At 42.7% G+C, this 25,510-nt stretch overlaps 1 protein-coding gene across 2 annotated transcripts in view; it reads left to right on the top strand.

Annotated features, from left to right (window-relative positions):
• The window catches only part of EEIG1 (estrogen-induced osteoclastogenesis regulator 1), a 131,171-nt gene that overhangs the window by 24,573 nt on the left and 81,088 nt on the right, over positions 1 to 25,510 (top strand). For both annotated transcript variants that reach the window (XM_073600411.1, XM_073600412.1), the window contains one exon: positions 21,696 to 22,487. In XM_073600411.1, the coding sequence (XP_073456512.1) occupies positions 22,342 to 22,487 (146 nt within the window). In that variant the 5' untranslated portion in view covers positions 21,696 to 22,341. The remainder of the gene's footprint in view (positions 1 to 21,695; positions 22,488 to 25,510) is intronic.

Genomic DNA, 25,510 nt, shown 5'->3' on the forward strand with positions numbered 1-25,510 from the left:
GCTGAAGGTCCGGTTTCCTCTTTGGGTTCTTTGAAACCTATACAATCTTTCCATGCATTTCCAGTCCATGCATTACTAGAAAAGCTTATTTATGCTTAATGGGATCACCCGGATAAGCATTTTCTCCCTCTAAAGAGATTCTTTGTTCTCTATCCCATGGAGGAAAAATTCACAAAAAGGTGGAAAGTTCCATCAGTTGATGCTGCGATTTCCAGCCTGAATAAAAGTCTAACTTGTCAAGTAGACAGTGCACAAATGCTTAAAGATCCAACAGATAAAAAGTTGGAATTCCTGTTAAGATCCTCTTTTTCTTTAGCAGGGACCGTTACTCAGCCTGCAGTTGCAGCAATAGGTATCTGTCAGTCCTTAAAGAACCAGTTCACAGATGCCCATAAAGAGCTCCCTGCACAACAGGCCCATCAATTGGCCCAGTTACCAAAAGCATTATTTTTTGCCATGGATGCTATGAAGGATTCTATTCACCAGGCGTCCCGCCTTGCGCTTGTACTAGTACATATGCGTATGACCCTTTGGTTAAAGGATTGGTCTGCCGAAGCACCGTGTGAAAAGCTTCTGACTAGTTTCCCTTTTCATGGGGAGCGACTATTTGGCGATGATTTGGATAAATATATCTAGACGATTTCTAGTGGAAAGAGTACTCTTTTGCCAGTCAAAAGAAAGTATAAACATCCCTCATTTAAACGGACTTTCTCCTGCACCAGGGGCATCCGCCTCTAGGCAGTGGCGACAGCCTCCACCGTCAGACTCTAGAGGAAAACCTCAGGGTCAGACCCAGGCACAAAAGAAGACCTGGGGCCACAAATCTGCAAAGCAGAATACTAGAACCTCATCATGAAGAGGCGTCCCCCCTCACCAGAGTGGGGGGAAGACTTCTGAAATACTCAGAAGTCTGGCAAAGGGAAATTCAGGACAGATGGGTAATCGCAGTATCTCTGGGATGCAAACTAGAATTTCGGGAGTTCCCACTGTCTCGTTTCCTGAGATCAAACGTTCCCAAGGATCCAGGGAAAAAGCAATCTCTGTTTCAAGCATTAGACCGATTACTGGCTTAGGGGGTAACTGTACAGATTCCCACAGAAGAGCAAGGTTTGGGGTTCTATTCAAACCTGTTTACGGTACCAAAACCAAATGGGGATGTCAGACCAATTCTAGATCTAAGGAATCTAAATCAGTTCCTGAAGATCCGCTCCTTTTGCATGGAGTCAATCAAGTCAGTAGTTTCCATCCTACGAGGAAAAGAACTTATGGCATCCATCGACATCATAGATGCATATCTGCATGTCCCTATATTTCCTGCTCACCAGAAATGTCTGCGATTCCAAGTAGAACAACACTTTCAGTTTGTAGCCTTGCCCTTCGGGCTAGCCACAGCACCATGGGTGTTTACAAAAGTACTGGCCCCACCTCTAGCCAGGCTGAGGGCACAGGGCATAACAGTCTTGGCGTACCTAGACGATCTATTGTTAAAGTGGTTGTAAACCCACTTTTTGGACTTCTACCTATAGGTAAGCCTAGAATAAGGCTTACCTATAGGTAGTAGAAATATCTCCTAAACGTGCGCCGTTTAGGAGATATTTCACTTGTAGTCTGCATGCGCGGGGAAGAAACAAAACTAAGTGCTGTTTCTTCCCTAGCCTGTGCCGTTAATCGTGGCTCCAATGCGCATGCGTGGGAGTGATGTCACGGGGCTCCGACGAATCACAGAGACGGAGTCCGCGGCTCGGAAGGAAGAGGGGCCAGAAGATTGACTCTGCCTACACAGGGGACATTGCTGGATTCTTTTGCAGGTAAGTGGCACATAATAGGCTAGTATGTGATGCATACTAGCCCATTATGCTTTTCGTTTGCAGGCTTTGCAGCGAGCAAAAGAGGAAGTAAAACCCATCAGGTTTACTTCCTCTTTAATAGACCAGTCAGTGGCTCGCTTGGAGCAGAGTGTACACATTACAACCAGTTACCTGGAAAGTCTGGGTTGGTAAGAAAGCTGGAGTATTTGGGCCTGATCATAAACACAGCACAGAAAAGGATGTTTTTGCCTCCGGCAAAGATCAGCTCCATGCAAGAGCTGGTACGGATGGGCAGGCCAAAAAGAAATCCCTCAATTCGCCTTTGCATGAGGTTGTTAGGAAAGATGGTAGCTTAATTCAAAGCGGTTCCCTATGCACAGTTCCATTTGAGACTTTTGCAAAACAGTATCCTGTCTGCTTGGAACAAAACAACGCAAGCTTTGAACTTGCCAATGCGACTATCCCCAAGTGTGTCCCAAAGCCTCAGCTGGTGGTTACTAACCCAGAATCTGCTGTAAGGAAAATCCTTCAGACCAATTATCTGGAAAGTGGTAACGACAGATGCCAGCCTCTCAGGCTGGGGAGCAGTACTAGAGAAAACAAATGTCCAGGGACAGTGGTCGAGATCCGAAAGAACCCTGCCCATCAACATCCTAGAGATTCTGGCAGCGTGTCTGGCTTTGAAAACCTGGACCTCCAGGTTAAAGAATTGTACTATCAGGATCCAATCCAACAATGCCATGGCTGTGGCCCATATCAATCACCAAGGGGGCACCAAGAGTCTCTCAGCTCAGAGAGAGGTGAACCATGTTCTAACTTGGGCAGAAAAGAATGTCCCATGCCTAGCGGCAGTTTTCATCCCGGGAGTAGAGAATTGGCAGGTGGACTACTTAAGTCCCAGCAGTTATTCCCAGGGGAATGGTCTCTTCATCCCGACATTTTTTTGGCTGTTTGCCAAAGATGGGGGACTCCGGACGTAGATCTTCTAGCGTCCAGATTCAACATGAAGTTGGTCAACTTTGTGTCCAGGACAAGGGATCAATTCGCATGCGGAACAGATGCGTTGGTGACACCGTGGGATCAGTTCTCACTGATCTATGCATTCCCACCTATTCAGTAGCTACCACGACTTCTTTGCAAGATCAGACCAAGACAGAAGTACAGTTAATCACACTTGTTTAATAATAATAATAAAAAGGTAAATAGAGTAAGCGTAGTCAATACATAGCCTGAGGTCAGTAACCAGATCGGGTAGTCAGCCAATGTCAGAGAGCCAGAGATCAACGTAGTAGTACAGCAAGCAGGATCAGGAGCCAGAAGGGACATCATCCGGGCAAGTCTTTAACAGGAACGCAGGAGAAAGCCTCTGAGATGTGACCAAAGGCGAAGATAGAGATGAAGTGAGCTGGACGGCTTTAAGTAGCCAGGACTGATGAGCAGATCATCAACAGCTGAGTCACTGTGGAAAGAAAAGGGCTGGCAATTAGCCGACAGCTGAGTGCCCAGCCCTGACAGTCTCAGCCTTATCAATTTTATTTCAAAGACCGCTTGCTACGCATTCTTTGGTCCGGGGTTTTATGCAAGGGGTGATGCGGATTAATCCGCCAGTTAAAGCACCCTTGAGCCCGTGGGACTTAAATTTAGTTTTGTCTGTGTTACAAAAACAGCCATTTGAACCGATACAGCATATTCCTTTAGTCCTTCTGACAAGGAAGCTGGTATTTTTGGTTGCTATATCCTCAGCAAGGAGGGTTTCGTAATTGGCTGCTCTTTCTTGTAAAGAGCCGTATTTGATTTTTCATGAGGACAGAGTGGTGTTATGCCCTCGTCCAGGCTTTTTGCCAAAAGTAGTTTCAGGTTTTCACCTGAACCAAGATATTGTCCTGCCATTGTTTTTTTCCAAAACCATGTTTCAGGGAAGAAAAGTCACTACATTGTCTTGATGTAGTGAGAGCAGTGAAAATATATTTAAAGGCAACTGCTCAGATTCATAAGACTGATGTCTTATTTATTCTGCCAGAAGGTCCTAAGAAAGGACAGGCAGCGTTGAAATCCACTGTCGCTAAGTGGATTTGGCAAGTTATTATTCAAACCTATGATTTAAAGGGTAAGATTCCCCCTTTTCAAGTCAAGGCGCACTCTACCAGGGCGGTTAGTGCTTCTTGGGAAGTGCGTCATCAGGCCTCCATGGCTCAGATCTGCAAGGCCGCAACTTGGTTTTCAGTGCATACATTCACAAAATGTTATTAAGTGGATGTAAGGAGGAATGAGGATATCGCCCTCGGGTGCAGTAAGGAGGAATGAGGATATCGCCCTCGCGCGCAGTGTGGTGCAGGCAGCAGTATAAATCTTCAGGTCTGGGGGTGCCCTATGGGTTGTGTCTCCCTCCCCTCAAGTAGCATTGCTATGGGACGTCCCATTAAGTAATTACTTAAGGCTCTGTGTCCCATGATGTACGATAAAGAAAATAGAATTTTTATAACCGCTTACCTGTAAAATCCTTTTCTTGAAGTACATCATGGGACACAGAGGTCCCTCTCTTCATTTTTATGGGGTTAAGTATATTGCTTGACTACAAAAACTGAGATACTCCTGGAAGGAGGAGGGGTTATATAGGGGAGTCAACTTCCTGTATTGGGTATACCAGTGTCCTGAAGGTGGCCCATAACCCATTAAGTAATTACTTAAGGCTCTGTGTCTCATGATGTTCACATGATGAAAAGGATTTTACAGGTAAGCTGTTATTAAAATCCTATTTGACTCTACTTGATGACGACTCTTCACTGTGTTCCATGGTATATTTAATGCCTTGGAAATTCTTTTGTACCGTTCTCCTGACTGGTACCTTTTAACAATGAGATCCCTCTGAGGCTTTGAAAACTCTCTGTGGATCATGGCATTTGCTGTAGGATGCGACTAAGAAAATGTCAGGAAAGACCTACAACAGCTGAACTTTTATTTTGGGTTAACCAGAGGCACTTTAAATGACAGGTGTGTACTGACTCACTCCTATTTAACATGAGTTTGAATGTAATTGTTTGATTCTGAACACAGCTACATCCCCAGTTATAAGAGGGTGTGCACACTTATGCAACCACATTATTTTATTTTTTTATTTTTACTACCCCCGCCCCCTAGTTTGCTTTTCAACTGAGTGGACATTAAAGGTGGAAAAAGTTCTGAAATGATTTATCTTTGTCTCATTTTTTTACATCACAGAAACCTGACATTTTAACAGGGGTGTGTAGACTTTTTATATCCACTGTAGGTATATAAACAATGTGTTTAGCTGTTTGCCTGGTGTTTCTCTTGAAAAATCAATTGGGTTAAATAACACATAACTGGACTTTTTGTTGCACATGACCCTCCTACCACACACTCTAAAAGGTATCAGAGGTCCTGAAATACTTCAGAGCTGTTCTGCTAATTGGTATGCATACCTTTTTTTTTTTTTTATAGGTCTTTGTTATGGTCATGTGACATTATAGTGTTACTAAACCCACAACAGTAAAATCAGTCCGTATATGCAGTTAAGCATGCTTTTTGTACTCACTGTGGAACTTAAGGGGTTAATCCTCCGCATTGTGCAAAAAGGCTGTCTTGATCCTCCCCTTCTTCTTCCAAAGTCCCCAGTCCATCTCCTGATAGTACAGAGCCTTGGGGGCACTCTGGACATGCTCAGTTTGATGTGTATTGCTAGAGAGTAGGGATGGGCTCATGCGTGTTCAGATCCTAGTCCCAACCCACATGAGCTATTGTGCCAAGAAGCCGTCACTGCACACCACCAATCATGAGCAGCCTAGTCAGGGCGTGTGTATGTGCAGCTCCGAGCTGGGAAATGCTTCACTGCCTATGATTGGCGGTGTGCAGTGACGGCTTCCTGGCGCGATAGCTCAGGTGGGTTGGAACTAGGATCCGAACATGCCTGAGCCCATCCCTACCAGAGTGTTTTTTTTGGGGGTTTTTTGGGAGGGTGCATGTGATCAGCACAAAGCCAATCGGCACTGTCCAGACAGAGGGTCAGGGGTCATGCAGCCTCATAGGACAGTCAGAAGAGAATGAAAACTCCTCCTACAAGCTTTAACAAGTGCTCGGCTGGACACTGATAGAAGTCATAAGACTGCTATATTCTGCTGATGAGAAAAAATATTTAGCAGTTTATATTTACTAAAATAATTGAGCAGGTCCCTCCTGATTCCTCCTGTATTGAATTGTATTGTAACTGTAACTGCTCTGATGTTGCCCTGCCCTGATGTTGGAATGCGCTGCGTAAACTGTTGGCGCTATATAAATCCTGCATAATAATAATAATAATTGCATTTCCATGTTCTGTATAATGTGGGAGGCCAGATATAGTGAATGCAGGGTCCTGGGTTTAGTAACGCTTTAAAGGTCCTGTTCTGTCCTCCTGTGGTGGGTTGGTACTGAATGCTGCATAGACTGCCATTCCTATAAGTCCAGGGTTGACTTATTGATGCACAACCCACCCCCCTGGAGGTGTGCCCTTAATGCTATGGACTTACAGTGAATGGGTTGAATGATCTCAGTGGACGTCACTTAACCCATGAGAGGACTGACACTGAATTGCAGAGCAGTGAGCTGGGGGGACATTGTCGGAAGTAGGGTGTGTATTGCTTTTTTTAGTTGAGCTTTACCTTTCTAGCTTTCAGGGAACTGGCAAGATAGCAGGAGATATAAGGGGTCATATTTGACATTGGGTCCGCCTTAATGCCGAGCCTGAGGGCAGGTATGGAAAGCAGTGAGAGGCTTCCTCTGTTTTTTCTTATCAGAGCGTAGCAGTAGGAGAGGTCCGAAGAAGGGATACAATTTATTAATTTTAAGATATACTGTACAATAGACAAAGTAATGATCTTGATGTGAACATTTCTTTTAGTTTATTTTACTGTATTAAAAGTTTTTTGTTTCTTTTGTATAGTTAATAATGAGATATGTACATGGGGGGCAGTCAAATTTGCCCATTACATATGCACACTCTGATTCCTGCTTAACACTAGTAGAATTTAAAGGGATTGCAAAGTGTCAAAGTTTTTCACCTTAATGCATATGTATTAAACCTTCTTTACAATCAAATCCACTGACACAGGAGCGGGGAGGCGGGGCCGAGTCCCGCTGTCTGTGTCAATGGACACAGTAGCAGGACTCTGGAGCGCGCCCACATGGGTGCCCCCAGGGAAAGTAGGGGACCCCAAGAGAGGAGGATACGGGCTGCTCTGTACAAAACCCTTGCACCGAACAGGTAAGTATAACATGTTTGTTATTTTTATTTTAAAAAATCTGAACCTTTACAACCACTTTCATTTGAAAAATTGGGTTGTAAGAACATTCCTTTTTGTTTTTCTAATTCATGGTGAGGTCAAATTGACGTTCATTTTCAACTGCAGTGATGAGGAAATTTTCAAGGCATTAATTTCTAACTGTGAATGTGGTTTTTGTTCGGTACCTTTATTCCGAAATCGAATGTAAAGAACAAACAAAACTTTGAACTTTTGAACGACATTTGTCAGGGCATTGAAATGCACTGAAAATTCTCGTATAAAAATGCGTACAAGTTTCCAAAAAAATGGTTGTTAGAAAAAACTACTAGTGTATGGCCAACTAGTAATACAGTGTTGTGCCTTACTAAGCCTGTTATCTCACTCACTGCAAGTCCTAGAGACAAGGGCTGTCTGGTGGAAACAAATACTGCTTTACTGCTACAGGGGGCAGCACCTGTGCTGTACTTCCAGTTAGGAGGTGCTCTCCTGCTGCGTTTACACACAGCAGGAACTGCTTGGCAGGTACCGTGGACTCCATCTCCTGGCACCCACCAATCATGAGCAAAAGACACAGAACTGCGATCTGCCTATGTAAACAAGGCAGATCTCCATTCTGACAGGAGGGAAGGGATGAAATTTGTGTCCCTGCAAAGCAGGGAATAAATTTTATCTCTTCCCCTAGTAAAAGCACCTCACCCAGTACAGTAAAACACAGGCTAGGCACACAGTTAACCCTTTGATTGCCCCTGATGTAAATCCCTTCCTAGCCAGTGTCATTAGTACAGTGACAGTGCATGTTTTAGCACTAATCACTGTATTAGTGTCACTGATTCCCACAAAGCGTTAGAATGTCTGCTGCAATTTTGCAGTCCTGTTATAAGTTATTGCCACCATTACAAGGAAAAATAAAAAATATCCCATAGTTTGTAGACACTTATCAGGATTTTTTTTATATAGCAGAATACATATTGGTCTAAATTGATAAAGAAATTCCATTTTTTTAAAAAATTATTGAATATGTTTATAGCAGAAAGTCAAAAATCCTTTTTTTTTTTTCTTTTTTTTTTCTTTTTTTTAATTGTTGGTCTTTTTTTATTAATAGCGCAAAAAATTAAAAATGCAGAGGCGATCAAATAACGCCAAAAGAAAGCTCTATTTGTGGCAAAAAGGACATCAATTTTATTTGTGTACAGCGTTGCTTGACCGCGCAATTGTAAATTAAAGCAATGCCATATCACAAAACATGGCCTGGTCATGAACGGGGTAAATCTTCCAGAGGTCCAAGTGGATAACCACACATACTAGCCCCAGACCATGTGATCAAAGCTGTAGGTCACTTAGGGCAGTGGTTCTCAACCTCAGTCCTCAAGTACCCCCAACAGGCCATGTTTTGGGAATTTCTCTTAGATAAAATAGCTGTCCAAAATACCAAGCCATTGATTCTAATTTAAAACACCTGTGCTAGATAAAGAGGAGAACCTGCAAACATGGCATGTTGGGGGTACTTGAGGATGGAGGTTGAGAACCATTGACTTGGGGGAGGTTGAGGGAAAATCCTGATTGGTCTGCCAGATATCCAGTGAGCTTCTGACTTCCTATTTGAACTGACAACACTGCCTCTGCTGCATTGAAATTCCAAGAAGTCCCTCAGACCTGCCTGAGTTACATAGTTAGTCTGGCTAAAAAAAAAGACGAGTTATCTCCTGGTAGACTACAGAACACCGCTCCATCTTCTCATCTCCATAAAAAAAGGGGAATAGTTCTGTAGTCCAGCAGGAAAGAACTGAGCGGGGCTGACAACACTGCTTGTGATTTCAGTGCAGGGTTGTCAGCGTACTGCAGGAAGTTAGGAGATTTCTGGCAAGATCAACAAGAAGCCGAATGGATTTCTGACAGGATCAACAGGTATTTTTCTGTACTAGCAGCATTTTTAAACACTCAATTATGAATTAATCTACATTTTGTATTTGGTAAAAGGCTATTCTGGGTTGTAGTATAAAGGACGTGATGTCAGATACATGAGTAGAGATTTCATGTTGGGATAAATACAGCTCTGTTTGTTTTATGTAGGCAGGTATACTGTGATGCATGCATCTATACATAGAACAAGTGTTTATATAAATAACTGTATCGGAGAACAGATTACTGAACGTCTGTGCATTTAGTCATGTTTTACATGTGTAGTAAGACAGGCAGGCATCCTGCTGAGAATGACAGGCGGCGAGACATCTGCCTGCCCTCAAACCCGCCAAAATCTTATACGTGAATCTTACCGATACGTTGTCACGTGTTTTATACCATAGAAGGCAGGAAGGGTTGAAGCAGGGACGGTTTGGTGAACTTTTTTTGCCTTACACAGCACATTTATCTCAGTTGATGCACAAATGGATCATGACATATGGTCACCCTTAGGGCTCATCCACACCACATATATTGGGCTGCGTGGCTCAATGCATGCCCAGTGCAATGACGAGCTGCAATCCATTGTTTCCAACAGGCACAGCTCACACTAATGTTCTTTCCTGAACATGCTGAATTTAGGAAAATAAAAAAAAAATATTTTGACTACTGGGCAACATTACAATATAACGTTTATTGAAAAAAAGAATATCAACGTACTTATGTGATGAATGCAATGCATGTGGTGTGAATCCTGACTTACTGTGATTTTTCCAATAACAAAACAACAAGCCATTTAATTGGCTCTCTTGTGTCCTATCATTAAAATTAACAGGAAATTAAACATCTGCTTAAACTGGACATTAAAATAGTATTAACCCCCGAATGTAATATTTTGCAGCTAATCAGTCAGGTATGGTGGCCGCTTCGTGTGTGGTTTTGTTTTTGTTTTTTTTTGTTTTGTTTTTTAGGCTTTTTTCCCTCTGTTTTCACCTGGTTGATCTAGCCGATAACACACCTCCTGTATTAATGAGACACCACTCTGGATGAATGAAAACAGGAGGCACAGCATTATCAGTCTGGGGGGAGGAGAGTGTTAGATGTACTAGCAGATTTAGCTTGATGCTGAACTCCAGCTAATACTTTATAATCCGTTACAGAAAACTGTTTTTTTTTATTTATTTATTTTCCTTTTTGGGATAAAGGTTTTACACAAATAAAAGCTGATCATAGGTAAGCACCCCTGTCGGTGTTAAAATGTTTATCTCATCCTTGTAACTGCAAGAGAGCTTTTCTGTTGAATAACTACAGATTTACTGGCTGGATCACCAGATGAAAATATAAAGCCTAAAAAGGAAACTAATGCAGCCATCACATCTAAGAATTGGTAATCTGCAATATAATAAATGCTTGCTTTTGGGTTTAAAGTGATTGTAAAGTCTTTTTTTTTTTTTTTTTTTCGTTAAAAACAAACATATTATACTTACCTGCCTTGTTGCAGTTTTGCACAGAGCAGCCCAGATCTTCCTCTTCTCGGGTCCTTCTTTGCTGCTCCTGGCCCCTCCCTCCTGTTCAGTGCCCCCACAGCAAGCAGCTTGCTATGGGGGCACTCAAGCCAAGTCACAGCTCCCTGTGTCCATTCAGACACGGAGCCCCGCCTCCTCTTTCTCCTGATTGGCTAACTGACTTTGACAGCAGCGGCAGCCAATGTCTCAGCCAATCAGGAGGAGAGTCCCGGATGGCCAAGGCACTCATGGATATCGGTGGAGAGGGATGGGCTCAGGTAAATATTAGGGTGGCCAAGTAAGGCTGCTACACACAGAAGGCTTTTTATCTTAATGCATAGAATGTATTAAGATGGGAAACCTTCTGACATTACAAACACTTTAACCACTTGACGACCGCCTCACGCCGATGTACGTCGGCAAAGTGGCACGGACAGGCAAAATCACGTACAGGGTACGTGATTTGCCTTCCGCGGGTGGGGGGTCCGATCGGACCCCCCCCCGGTGCCCGAGGCGGTCGTCTTTTGTCCAGCGGCGATCGGTGATGAGGGGGAGACCATCCGTTCGTGGCCCCCCCCTCGCGATCGCCGCCGGCCAATGAAAACACTCCTTTGCTGCTGTATGCTAAACAGCAGCAAAGGAAGTGATGTCATCTCCCCTCGGGTCGGTATTTTCCGTTCCGGCCCGAGGAGAGAAGACATCTATGTGAGTGCACCAACACACACACACACAGTAGAACATGCCAGGCATACAAAACACCCCGATCCCCCCCCCGATCGCCCCCCGATCCCCCCCCAATCACCCCCCCCCCCTGTCACAAACTGACACCAGCAGTTTTTTTTTTTTTTTTTTTCTGATTACTGCATAGTGTCAGTTTGTGACAGTTACAGTGTTGGGACAGTGAGTACTACCCCCCTTTAGGTCTAGGGTACCCCCCTAACCCCCCCTAATAAAGTTTTAACCCCTTGATCACCCCCTGTCACCAGTGTCACTAAGCGATCATTTTTCTGATCGCTGTATTAGTGTCGCTGGTGATGCTAGTTAGTGAGGTAAATATTTAGGTTCGCCGTCAGCGTTTTATAGCGTCAGGGACCCCCATATACTACCTAATAAATGTTTTAACCCCTTGATTGCCCCCTAGTTAACCCTTTCACCACTGATCACCGTATAACTGTTACGGTTGATGCTGGTTAGTTTGTTTATTTTTTATAGTGTCAGGGCACCCGCCGTTTATTACCAAATAAAGGTTTAGCCCCCTGATCGCCCGGCGGTGATATGCGTCGCCCCAGGCAGCGTCAGATTAGCGCCAGTACCGCTAACACCCACGCACGCAGCATACGCCTCCCTTAGTGGTATAGTATCTGTACGGATCAATATCTGATCTGATCAGATCTATACTAGCATCCCCAGCAGTTTAGGGTTCCCAAAAACGCAGTGTTAGCGGGATCAGCCCAGATACCTGCTAGCACCTGCGTTTTGTGCCTCCGCCCAGCCCACCCAAGTGCAGTATCGATCGATCACTGTCACTTACAAAACACTAAACGCATAACTGCAGCGTTCGCAGAGTCAGGCCTGATCCCTGCGATCGCTAACAGTTTTTTTGGTAGCATTTTGGTGAACTAGCAAGCACCAGCCCCAGGCGTCAGATTAGCGCCAGTACCGCTAACACCCACGCACGCAGCATACGCCTCCCTTAGTGGTATAGTATCTGAACGGATCAATATCTGATCCGATCAGATCTATACTAGCGTCCCCAGCAGTTTAGGGTTCCCAAAAACGCAGTGTTAGCGGAATCAGCCCAGATACCTGCTAGCACCTGCGTTTTGCCCCTCCGCCCGGCCCAGCCCAGCCCACCCAAGTGCAGTATCGATCGATCACTGACACTTACAAAACACTAAACGCATAACTGCAGCGTTCGCAGAGTCAGGCCTGATCCCTGCGATCGCTAACAGTTTTTTTTGTAGCGTTTTGGTGAACTGGCAAGCACCAGCCCCAGGCAGCGTCAGATTAGCGCCAGTACCGCTAACACCCACGCACGCACCGTACACCTCCCTTAGTGGTATAGTATCTGATCGCATCAATATCTGATCCGATCAGATCTATACTAGCGTCACCAGCAGTTTAGGGTTCCCAAAAACGCAGTGTTAGCGGGATCAGCCCAGATACCTGCTAGCACCTGCGTTTTGCCCCTCCGCCCGGCCCGGCCCAGCCCACCCAAGTGCAGTATCGATCGATCACTGTCACTTACAAAACACTAAACGCATAACTGCAGCGTTCGCAGAGTCAGGCCTGATCCCTGCGATCGCTAACGTTTTTTGGTAGCGTTTTGGTGAACTGGCAAGCGACAGCGGCCTAGTACACCCCGGTCGTAGTCAAACCAGCACTGCAGTAACACTTGGTGACGTGGCGAGTCCCATAAGTGCAGTTCAAGCTGGTGAGGTGGCAAGCACAAGTAGTGTCCGGCTGCCACCAAAAAGACAAACACAGGCCCATCGTGCCCATAGTGCCCTTCCTGCTGCATTCGCCAATCCTAATTGGGAACCCACCGCTTCTGCAGCACCCGTACTTCCCCCATTCACATCCCCAACCAAATGCAGTCGGCTGCATGAGAGGCATTTTTATGTCCTCCCGAGTACCCCTACCCAACGAACCCCCCCAAAAAAGATGTCGTGTCTGCAGCAAGCGCGGATATAGGCGTGACACCCGCTATTATTGTCCCTCCTGTCCTGACAATCCTGGTCTTTGCATTGGTGAATGTTTTGAACGCTACCATTCACTAGTTGAGTATTAGCGTAGGGTACAGCATTGCACAGACTAGGCACACTTTCACAGGGTCTCCCAAGATGCCATCGCATTTTGAGAGACCCCAACCTGGAACCGGTTACAGTTATAAAAGTTAGTTACAAAAAAAGTGTAAAAAAAAAAAAAAAATATGAAATAAAAAAAAATAGTTGTTGTTTTATTGTTCTCTCTCTCTCTATTCTCTCTCTCTATTGTTCTGCTCTTTTTTACTGTATTCTATTCTGCAATGTTTTATTGTTATTGTTATTGTTATTATGTTTTATCATGTTTGTTTTTCAGGTGTGTAATTATTTACACTTTACTGTGCTTTATTGTTAACCATTGTTAACCATTTTTTTGTCTTCAGGTACGCCATTCACGACTTTGAGTGGTTATACCAGAATGATGCCTGCAGGTTTAGGTATCATCTTGGTATCATTCTTTTCAGCCAGCGGTCGGCTTTCATGTAAAAGCAATCCTAGCGGCTAATTAGCCTCTAGACTGCTTTTACAAGCCGTGGGAGGGAATGCCCCCCCCCCCCCCACCGTCTTCCGTGTTTTTCTCTGGCTCTCCTGTCTCAACAGGGAACCTGAGAATGCAGCCGGTGATTCAGCCAGCTGACCATAGAGCTGATCAGAGACCAGAGTGGCTCCAAACATCTCTATGGCCTAAGAAACCGGAAGCTACGAGTATTTCATGACTTAGATTTCGCCGGATGTAAATAGCGCCATTGGGAAATTGGGGAAGCATTTTATCACACCGATCTTGGTGTGGTCAGATGCTTTGAGGGCAGAGGAGAGATCTAGGGTCTAATAGACCACAATTTTTTCAAAAAAGAGTACCTGTCACTACCTATTGCTATCATAGGGGATATTTACATTCCCCGAGATAACAATAAAAATGATTAAAAAAAAAAATATGAAAGGAACAGTTTAAAAGTAAGATTAAAAAAGCAAAAAAATAATAAAGAAAAAAAAAAAAAAAAAAAAAAACACCCCTGTCGCCCCCTGCTCTCGCGCTAAGGCGAACGCAAGCGGCGGTCTGTCGTCAAACATAAACAGCAATTGCACCATGCATGTGAGGTATCACCGCGAAGGCCAGATCGAGGGCAGTAATTTTTCCAGTAGACCTCCTCTGTAAATCTAAAGTGGTAACCTGTAAAGGCTTTTGAAGGCTTTTAAACATGTATTTATTTTGTTGCCACTGCACGTTTGTGCGCAATTTTAAAGCATGTCATGTTTGGTATCCATGTACTCGGCCTAAGATCATCTTTTTTATTTCATCAAACATTTGGGCAATATAGCGTGTTTTAGTGCATTAAAATTAAAAAAAGTGTGTTTTTTCCCCAAAAAATGCGTTTGAAAAATCGCTGCGCAATTACTGTGTGAAAAAAAAAAATGAAACACCCACCATTTTAATCTGTAGGGCATTTGCTTTAAAAAAATATATAATGTTTGGGGGTTCAAAGTAATTTTTTTGCAAAAAAAAAAAACTTTTTCATGTAAACAATAAGTGTCAGAAAGGGCTTTGTCTTCAAGTGGTTAGAAGAGTGGGTGATGTGTGACATAAGCTTCTAAATGTTGTGCATAAAATGCCAGGACAGTTCAAAACCCCCCCAAATGACCCCATTTTGGAAAGTAGACACCCCAAGCTATTTGCTGAGAGGCATGTCGAGTCCATGGAATATTTTATATTGCGACACAAGTTGCGGGAAAGAGACAAATTTTTTTTTTTTTTTTTTTTTTTTTGCACAAAGTTGTCACTAAATGATATATTGCTCAAACATGCCATGGAAATATGTGAAATTACACCCCAAAATACATTCTGCTGCTTCTCCTGAGTACGGGGATACCACATGTGTGAGACTTTTTGGGAGCCTAGCCGCGTACAGGACCCCGAAAACCAAGCACCGCCTTCAGGCTTTCTAAGGGCGTGAATTTTTGATTTCACTCTTCACTGCCTATCACAGTTTCGGAGGCCATGGAATGCCCAGGTGGCACAAAACCCCCCCAAATGACCCCATTTTGGAAAGTAGACACCCCAAGCTATTTGCTGAGAGGTATAGTGAGTATTTTGCAGACCTCACTTTTTGTCACAAAGTTTTGAAAATTGAAAAAAGAAAAAAAAAAAATGTTTTTTCTTGTCTTTCTTCATTTTCAAAAACAAATGAGAGCTGCAAAATACTCACCATGCCTTTCAGCAAATAGCTTGGGGTGTCTACTTTCCAAAATGGGGTCATTTGGGGGGGTTTTGTGCCACCTGGGCATTCCATGGCCTCCGAAACTGTGATAGGCAGTAAAGAGTGAAATCAAAAATTTTCACCCTTAGAAATCCTGAAGGCAGTGATTGGTTTTCGGGGCCCCGTACGCGGCTAGGCTCCCAAAAAGTCCCACACATGTGGTATCCCCATACTCAGGAGAAGCAGCTAAATGTATTTTGGGGTGCAATTCCACATATGCCCATGGCCTGTGTGAGCAATATATCATTTAGTGACAACTTTATGAAAAAAAAAAAAAAAAAAAAAAAAAAGTGTCACTTTCCCGCAACTTGTGTCAAAATATAAAATATTCCATGGACTCAATATGCCTCTCAGCAAATAGCTTGGGGTGTCTACTTTCCAAAATGGGGTCATTTTGGGGGGTTTTGTGCCACCTGGGCATTCCATGGCCTCCGAAACTGTGATAGGCAGTGAAGAGTGAAAGCAAAAATTTACACCCTTAGAAATCCTGAAGGCGGTGATTGGTTTTCGGGGCCCCGTACGCGGCTAGGCTCCCAAAAAGTCCCACACATGTGGTATCCCCATACTCAGGAGAAGCAGCTAAATGTATTTTGGGGTGCAATTCCACATAGGCCCATGGCCTGTGTGAGCAATATATCATTTAGTGACGACTTTTTGTAAATATTTTTTTTTTTTTTTTTTTTTGTCATTTTTCAATCACTTGGGACAAAAAAAATAAATATTCAATGGGTTCAACATGCCTCTCAGCAATTTCCTTGGGGTGTCTACTTTCCAAAATGGGGTCATTTGGGGGGGTTTTGTACTGCCCTGCCATTTTAGCACCTCAAGAAATGACATAGGCAGTCATAAACTAAAAGCTGTGTAAATTCCAGAAAATGTACCCTAGTTTGTAGACGCTATAACTTTTGCGCAAACCAATAAATATACGCTTATTGACATTTTTTTTACCAAAGACATGTGGCCGAATACATTTTGGCCTAAATGTATGACTAAAATTTAGTTTATTGGATTTTTTTTATAACAAAAAGTAGAAAATATCATTTTTTTTCAAAATTTTCGGTCTTTTTCCGTTTATAGCGCAAAAAATAAAAACCGCAGAGGTGATCAAATACCATCAAAAGAAAGCTCTATTTGTGGGAAGAAAAGGACGCAAATTTCGTTTGGGTACAGCATTGCATGACCGCGCAATTAGCAGTTAAAGCGACGCAGTGCCAAATTGGAAAAAGACCTCTGGTCCTTAGGCAGCATAATGGTCCGGGGCTCAAGTGGTTAATACTGCTTTAAACTTATCTATACGGACACATACTTGACAATTCATCATTGTACACAGTTTCATTAGTGGACACTGCTACCTTCCTCAGACTGGAGTTTTTGGCAGTGTTTGAGTTCCCCAGACTATTTTGCTGTGTAAAATCCCTCTGGAATAAAAGTATTTGTAAACCCTCACCTTGTAAAACAACCCATTCCGTTTAAAATAGAAATGAAAGGCAAAACATTTGTGTGTGTATCTATCTATCTATCTATCTATCTATCTATCTATCTATCTATCTATCTATCTATCTATCTATCTATCCTTCCTCTTCCTCTTCCTCTTCCTCTTCCTCTTCCTCTTCCTCTTCCTCTTCCTCTTCCTCTTCCTCTTCCTCTTCCTCTTCCTCTTCCTCTTCCTCTTCCTCTTCCTCTTCCTCCTCCTTCCCACATAGGAGCTATTTATTATTATACAGGATTTATATAGCACCAGCAGTTTGTGCAGCGCTTTACAACGTGAGGGCAGACAGTACAGGAGGAATCAGCGGGCCCTTCTCGTTAGAGCTTACAATCTAAGCAGCTAGGGGAGGAGAAACAGCAGAACACTGATCTTCCCAGTGAATGGCTGTGCAGGGGAGGGGGTGTCAGGACAAGTCAGATAATTAGAGGATAACAGGCTGAGTTCTCAGCACAGTGCGTGGTCAGTTTTTAGTTTAAATACATTTTTATTAGTACAAAAGAAAACACCAGGAACACCATGGATTTTACACACAGAGAAAAATGATACTTTCTCATACAAGTACTTGGTACAGCAGGCAAATAACAGGAATATGAAATGTTGGGTTTACATACTCTTTGAATTATGCACTCATCAGTATATTTGTATTGCTCTTTCAATGTCCTAGATTCATTACATGCAGAGAGGTGTAGAACTGTGAAGAGTGCAAATGTAAATCAACAGCATGACAATGTTAATATCCCTCCCTGAAGAAAGGATGGTGTGCTAAGGATTTCTATTTGTTTCACAATTGTGTCATCACTGCAGCACCCTGATCACAAAAGAAGCTCTATGGAATGCATACTGCTCTACCCCTGGAGGAACAGCAACATTTTCATTTCACACAGCTTCTCTACAAAATGACTGATTTATGTTTCAACAGCTGGAAACTGTGGCCGCTTTCTCCACAAATATAACATAACATTTTGCAGCATTTCTTTAGTTCAATATAAATACGTTTCCTGGCTGCTGCGGGTATCAGTTTCTAAGTTACTGACCCAAAACGAGCCTCTGCGGCAGGTAGTCAGAGCAACGTCAGAAATTCCTGATCTGTGTGCTGATTCTGGTCACTGACTCAGAAAGTTCTGGATTAGCATGACAGCCGTGTAACTACTATTTTCAGAAGGAGGTCAGCGATGTTATCCCTACACATTTCTCTTAAGACAGTAGCACTTACAAGAAGGGCTGGGGATATCTATCTATCTATCTATCTATGTATGCAGTGCTACTTATGACCAGCAGAGGGGGCTTGGTGCTCTGAAATAAGATGGCTCTAACGTGTGTATGTGTGTATTACAGGCAATGTGTCAAATTAGTCATTCTATAGATTGCCTGTAACTAGGATTGCCACCTCATCCCTTTAAACCTGAACACATATTAATTACACAGGTTCTGTGGTTGATAAGGTGGTAATTAAACACACATGGTGCCTTAACTGCATTAAATTAGCCTCAGAACCTATGTAATTCATATGAGTTAGAGTTTAACCTCCCTGGCGGTATGATTATTTCGGATTTTAGGTGCTGAAAGCGGTACAATTATTTTGCATGGAAATTTGGCGTTTTATATTGTAGGCCTGTAATTCTTAACAATAACACACTTAAATCTGTCCAAACAAGAGTCTAGTAGATATCCCGGGTATGATGAAGTTTGAAACACAAAAACATAAATTATAATATAATAAACAAATATAAATAATTAAAAAAAATAATAATAATAAAATATCTAAAGCCACTTTTGACATAAAGGGACATTTTTTGCTTGCTATGGACAATCTCCAGTTTCCAGGCAGAAAGAACAGTATATATCATATAAAACTGCATGCAGGGCATGGGCCAAAGCACTGGGGACAAAAGGGATGTGAAATAATTTCATACAGTACTGTAATCTGTAAGATTACAGTACTGTATGTGTTATGATTTTTACATTTTTTTGAATTTGCCGCCCAGCCTCCGCCCCGTGCGTTGCGTCACTCGCAGGGAACGGAGCCTGGCACAGAGAGGCTTCAGAGGCGACACAGCCCACGGACACTGCGGGGGACATCGCAGGATCCTGGGGACAAGGTAAGTAACTCCACACCAGGATCCTGCAATGTAATCCCGAGTGTGGCTCAGGTTTACTGCTAATGGGACTGAAATTTAACCCCGAGCCACACTCGGGATTACCGTCGGGGAGGTTAAAGCATTGAGGAGGCAACCCTACCTATAACCTATAAATATGGATTCAAATTGTACTGTAATTGTACTGTCTGCCCTTATTTTGTAAAGCGCTGCGTAAACTGTTGGTACTATATAAATCACGTCTAATAATAATAATACACCAATATATAGATACTAGAGGTGCTCTCTGATCTTATGAAAACAAAATGACTAATGATTATTTAGTGCATGACCCCCTTAAAAGTTATGATATGAGTGGTGCTGTGGTTGCAACATTGATACATATCCATCCTTGACCTTTCAAGAATGCAGATTTTGTAACAAGCAAAATTTATTCTGATTGGTCATATAGTTCAGCAGCTGCCCTCCACTATCGCAGGCCCTGTGTCTAATGATTCATTACTGCTCAGCCACCTGATTTTATAGGGATGATTTCTGGTCATGCAGGGGACTGATGGAAGAATCTCCCCTGTAACAGAATCCTAATATTACAATTGATATTTCCTGGTTTTTCTGATAATGGTGAGCGTTGTTCTCCTAATACAGGGCTAGACAAATCCCAGGAGCCATATAGACAATAAACCTAAAAGTATTAAAATGGCTCCTACATATTTGGTCTTAGGAGGTAATAAAAGAAGATAAACTAACTAGAATTGTGTAAGTTATGCCTCGTACACACTCAACGTTATAAAAACTCCAGTAGCTTTAGCTGTAGAATGCTGCGTTAAAAATGCAAATTTTGCAGCATTTTTGCATTAGCGAAACTATACCCCCCACAAAAGCTTATGACTCAAAAACGCGCATAAACGCCAAATAGCTACGTTTTTCAGCGTTTTTTATTTAGCGTTTTTCAGAGTTAGAGCATTGGAGTTTTTTCCAGCCAGAAAATGCCCCCGCCAAAAAATGCTGATAAAAGCCAATGGGGTTGATTTACTAAAGGCAAATCTACTTTGCACTACAAATGGACTGCATGTGCACTTGGAAGTGCATTTACTGTAGATCTGAGGGGAAGATCTGAAATGAGGGGAAGCTCTGCTGATATCTATCATGTACCAACAAAAAGGCTGTTTTATATTTTCCTTGCATGCCCCCCTCAGATTTACAGTGAGTGCACTTGTAGTGCAAAGTGGATTTGCCTTTATTAAATAAACCCCACTGTGTGCATGGACACATAGCATACCATACTGGGGAGTTTGCTGGCTGAAGAAAAAAAAGGCCTGAAGCCAAAAACAGCAGCTGTAAAAACGTCCAGTGTGCCTTAAGGCCCCTTTCACACTGGGGTGGGGGCGGCAACGGCGGTAAAACGGTGCTATTTTTAGCGTCGTTTTAGCGGCGGTATTCGGCCACTAGCGGGAGGGGTTTAGCCCCCCCGCTAGCGGCTGAGAAAGGGTTAAAACCACCGAAAAGAGCTACTGCAGCAGCGCTTTGCCGGCGGTATAGCCGAGCTGCCCTATTGATTTTAATGGGCAGTAGCGGTGTATACACCGCTCCTTCACCACTCCAAAGATGCTGCTAGCAGGATTTTTTTACTGTCCTGCCAGCGCACCACTCCAGTGTGAAAGCCCTCGGGGCTTTCACACTGGAGACACAGCAGCGGCTCTTTCAGGGCACTTTGCAGGCGCTATTTTTAGCGTTATAGTGCCTGCAAAGCGCCCCAGTGTGAAAGGGGTCTAAGTGAGTAAACCATAAGACCATAAAGTTACATAGTAGGCAAGGTTGAAAAAAAAGACACAAGTTCATCAAGTCCAACCTATGTGTGTTATTATAGGATTATGAGTAAAAAAAAATGTAATGTACACGAAGTGCTCAGAACTTAAAACATTATGTAATTAAATACAAACCAACAGCAGCACCGAGATCAAAACACAAAAAATATCCCAAATAAAATGCTAAATGCGGTTTATACACAATTGCCATATTTTCATGTTTTATAAAGTACCCTTATCACTTGGTTATACCTGTGTAGCAGCTCAGTGCTGCTGATCTCCTGCAGTCTCTTGGCAGCAGCAGCTGCATGTCACTGATTGAGGACTGGCTTCCTCGTGGTGGCCACAGAACATGTCTGCGCATTGTATGTCAGCATAGCCACTCATCATCTCCACCAAGCAGCTCATGTAAAAGGAGGACAACGAAGGAAGAAAATTTGGAAAAAGAAGGCGCTTCATATGCCCCCTCAGGGAAGATGAAGACCACCTGATCCTGGCTACAATTTTATTTCTATTTTAATTTTGTGAATTGAAAGCACAGCCACCCATAGACATTAATTTGCCTGTGTCAGTCCTAAAGAAAAGTCAAACAGTCACCATTATGAGGTCCATTCTAAACATAATTCAGGTTTTGCAGACACAAAGCTTGGTGTTGATTCTGGCTGGAGCTGGACTCGGCTCTGTACAGTACATAACATCAGATCACTGTCAGGATAGGGCTAATGCTTTCTCTTCCAGCAAATTGTTTTTCTTTCTCTTGCTCTTTCTCAGACAGTGATGTGTTTGTTTTGTTGCAGTGCTGGTGATGATCAGGGCGATGATGTGCCTATGAGAAGAGTGCTGGATACAGAGAGAAGACTCGCTCCTCTCCTCCCCCTCCACCTCCCATAGAGCCGGTAGAGGAGGAGTCTTTAGCAGCCCAGTGCTGAGTTCAGATTCCTGCTACTCACTGGCTAAACCTCCACAGCCTGAGGAGGAAGAAGCAGAGAGCTTTCCCAGCCTGAAAAGATCACAAGTCCTATTGCTCCTGCTTGGAGGTAAGAAATCTACATACAGACTTTGTACCCTCTGCCTTCAGGAATCACTAGGAAGCAATCACTATTCCTCCAAGAAAGTGACAGCCGAGAAGAGAAAGCCAGGGACCCGTCCTCTGCTGGTTTGGAGCTTGCGGGTTCTCTCCTCCTACCCCTGGAGATGCTCCAAAGACTATTCCTCTCTTTGGTAAATTCTTGGGGCATCCATTCCCAAAGGAGGGCCGGACACCCCAATCGCAGGTACATAGTTGATGGCCGATAAAACACTTGAATTTTGAAGGCTGAGTTTTCTTTGAAACAAGAGAGAAAATTCCCTCGTACCCTCCTCCTCCTCTGCAATTCCTAAAATCCCATCTGCTTTCTCTTATCCCAAAACACTTGGAGAAATTCCTGCCTTGTGGGATCACTCATGGCTTTCTTGACCAAGAAAAAGAAGTTTAAGTTCCAGACCATCTTTACCCTGGAAGAGCTGACAGCCGTCCCCTTTGTCAACGGGGTTCTCTTTTGTAAGGTCAGGCTGTTGGATGGAGGAGATTTTGTCAGCCAGTCTAGCAGGTAAGTGAGAGAATATTGAATGTATTTGTAAACCCTGTTCCTTGAGCACTGTATAATATTGCCACAAAAGCAGGCTGTTTCCCATAGCAACCACTCTAGTTCCATGTTGCATTTTAAAGGCAAATCTGGTTGCCATGGCCAACCGCTCTGACTTTGCTGTCGTTTTCTCTGTTGCTGTTTTTAAGTCAGTGCATTGGCAGCTCTATCTGAATAGCTGGCCTGTTTGCTCACAGCACAATGTGAATAGTATCAATTGGGCCTTTTGTTGTGTACATATTTAGCATTTTTATTGCTCTATTTTCCATTGTAAGCTAAAAATAAATATAGGCTTGGTAAACTAATTGAAGTTGCAGTATAGGAATGCACATGCTGTGCAGACTCTAATACTGTACCTGACAGCTCAGGGTCTCGTTGACTTGCTAATGTATGTGCTCTGTGGGAGTCAACGTTGTCATTTCAGTCTGCAGTTCGGGAAGATTTTTACCTTTTGAGAAGTGTACTGTGGACAGAAGATTATGATTACTCCAAATAGACCTTAACAATTGGACTGGAAATAAGTAATATGTGTGTCCACAATGCAACCTCAGCAGACACCCCTTACCTGACCAATTTTTTGGGGGGGAGGAGGAATGTCCAAAATGTAATCTTCCCAGATGATTAATGTTTTACCAAAACTCATAAGTTCATAAACATGCCATGTTTGGCCAAAGTAGAATGGAAAGGCTAGATTGCTCTGCAGAAAAATCTTTCAGCATTCAATCTATCTTCCCAATGCCGTTTCATGCCTACGGCCAGCCTACAAATGATTTGACATTATACAACGTGTATATGACATTAGAAGGCAGTTGGGTGTACAGTAACATTCTGACCACTATAACAATCTGATTATCCATAAACATACTCGCTCAGATTGCGCAGGTCTGAATGTTTGTTGTGGAGACAGACCTGCTCTAGGTTACCTTGGGGTAAAATAATCATTACAGCATGAACTATCACAATCTTCCCCGCCCCCCCTTCTCGAGAAGCGATGGCCAGGAGTGACTGGCACTTCCCATAGGCATGACATTGTGGCCCGATCTGGCAACGATCGCCTAGTTTTGTGGGTAGCTGAAGAAAATCATTGTAGAGCTCTGTGGTTTTCTTAACTTCATCTGTCACACTACAGACAACTTGATGTCTTAACCCATACCTCCCGAATACTAATTGCCCTCACTTTACCCAAGCACACGCGCCTGAATACACATACATCATTGCGCCCTAATTATCTTGCTGCTTTCATAAGCCAGTAAGCATTCAAAGTATGTCTATTGCCCAAAACGCATTAGTGATGCTGCCAGCTCAAGCATCTTTACTGACAGGCAGTACAGGTTTGAGGAGCAGCAATGGAAATCTCCTGGTTGCTGAAAAATATCTGTAAGGGCCCATTCACACTTCTAAAAGCACATTTCAAACACATGTTTTGAGGCACGTTTTTATGCATGTTGACATACAATGTAAAGTACTTTGCAATTAGGGCTGCAACTAACGATTATTTTCATAATCGATTAGTTGGCCGATTATTGTTTCGATTAATCGGTTAATAACCTTAAAACTGTGGTGTATAATTTAGTTAATATGTAAAGTTTAAAAAAAAGGCAATTTATTCTTAAATATCTCTATGCAGTGATAAATATAAATAACCAACTTTATGGTTAGAGAGCAAAATCTGAGAATAAGACCCCTTTCACACCAAGGCGCTTCAAAAACGAACTAAAATGCCTTGGCGTTATTACCGTGTTTTTACAGCGTTTTAGGGGCGTTAGTGTTAAAATTAACGCAGCGCTGCAGGCCTTTTAACAGCGTTTTTCAATCGTTATTGAAGCATGTGTATTGATGCTATCTTTCTGCTTGCATGTTTATCCTTTGTGATATCATGTAAAACAAGCAGTGTCTTGTAAAGTAACAAGCGTTGTCTTGTTTTACTTCAAATCTTCATTTTTCTGGGATTAATTATTTTTTTTGGCACTTTAATTTTTGTTTTTTGGCACTTTGATGGTCTGTTTAATCATTCTGACCTTCCCACAAGTTCAGTCCTGTTGTTGTAGATGCTCTCTTTTCTGCTTGCATGTTTACCTTTTTGTGAGATCATGTGAATTTTCTACAGCTCAGGGCGGATTATAGGCGCTATTCAGGCGTTTTTACAGCGTTTTCAATTCATTTCAATGGAGAGGGGCGTTTTTGAAGCGCTTTTTTCAACGCCCAAAAGCTGCTCCAAAGATGCTGCTTGCAGGACTTTTCTCAACACCCCGCCAGTGCAACGCCTCAGTGTGAAAGGGTCCATTGAGATGCATGGGGAGCGTTTTATGAGCATTTTAATAGCGTTATTTTTAGCGCTAAAACGCCTTGGTGTGAAAGGGGTCTAATAGACAGAAGAGATATACTGTATATACTATTAGAGGAGAGAGATATACTGTATATACTATTAGAGGTTGAATCTGGTAAATATCATCAGACTCGATCTTTTTTTATTTAAAGAAAATTAAAAAGTTAGATTGTTTTGAAGATTTTCAAACTGAACTGTAATATATTATATGCTGGCCATACAAAAAGAATGTCTTCCTTCAAAAAAAAATGTCATTTTAAGAACGTTCGTTCGATTTCCGAATCGTTAGTGGGGTCAAATTGACATTCGTTTTCAACCATAGTGACAGGAAAATTTAGAAATAATAGAAAACTTCTTGGTCAAAGGAATTTTCAGACAGTGTATGTGGTTTTCGTTCAGAAATTACATTATTTTTAAAACAGAATGTTAAAAGCAAGTGAAAATTTCAAACAACATTCTTTCATTCAGTGAATGTACAAAGATTTTTCATATGAATATTCTCATCTGAAAATTGATCCGTGTGGCCAGCATAAGGCTCGGTACACACCTATGCAGTTTGCTTTTGATCTGTTTCTCCACTGCTTTTTTGCTGTTAAGTACAGTATAGAGCGCCCCAATAGCAAGGTAAAGAAAACTTCTGCCTTTAGAACCACTCACTTCC

The sequence above is a fragment of the Aquarana catesbeiana genome, linkage group LG09 (assembly GCF_042186555.1).
Source record: "Aquarana catesbeiana isolate 2022-GZ linkage group LG09, ASM4218655v1, whole genome shotgun sequence".
Taxonomy (NCBI): Eukaryota; Metazoa; Chordata; class Amphibia; order Anura; family Ranidae; genus Aquarana; species Aquarana catesbeiana.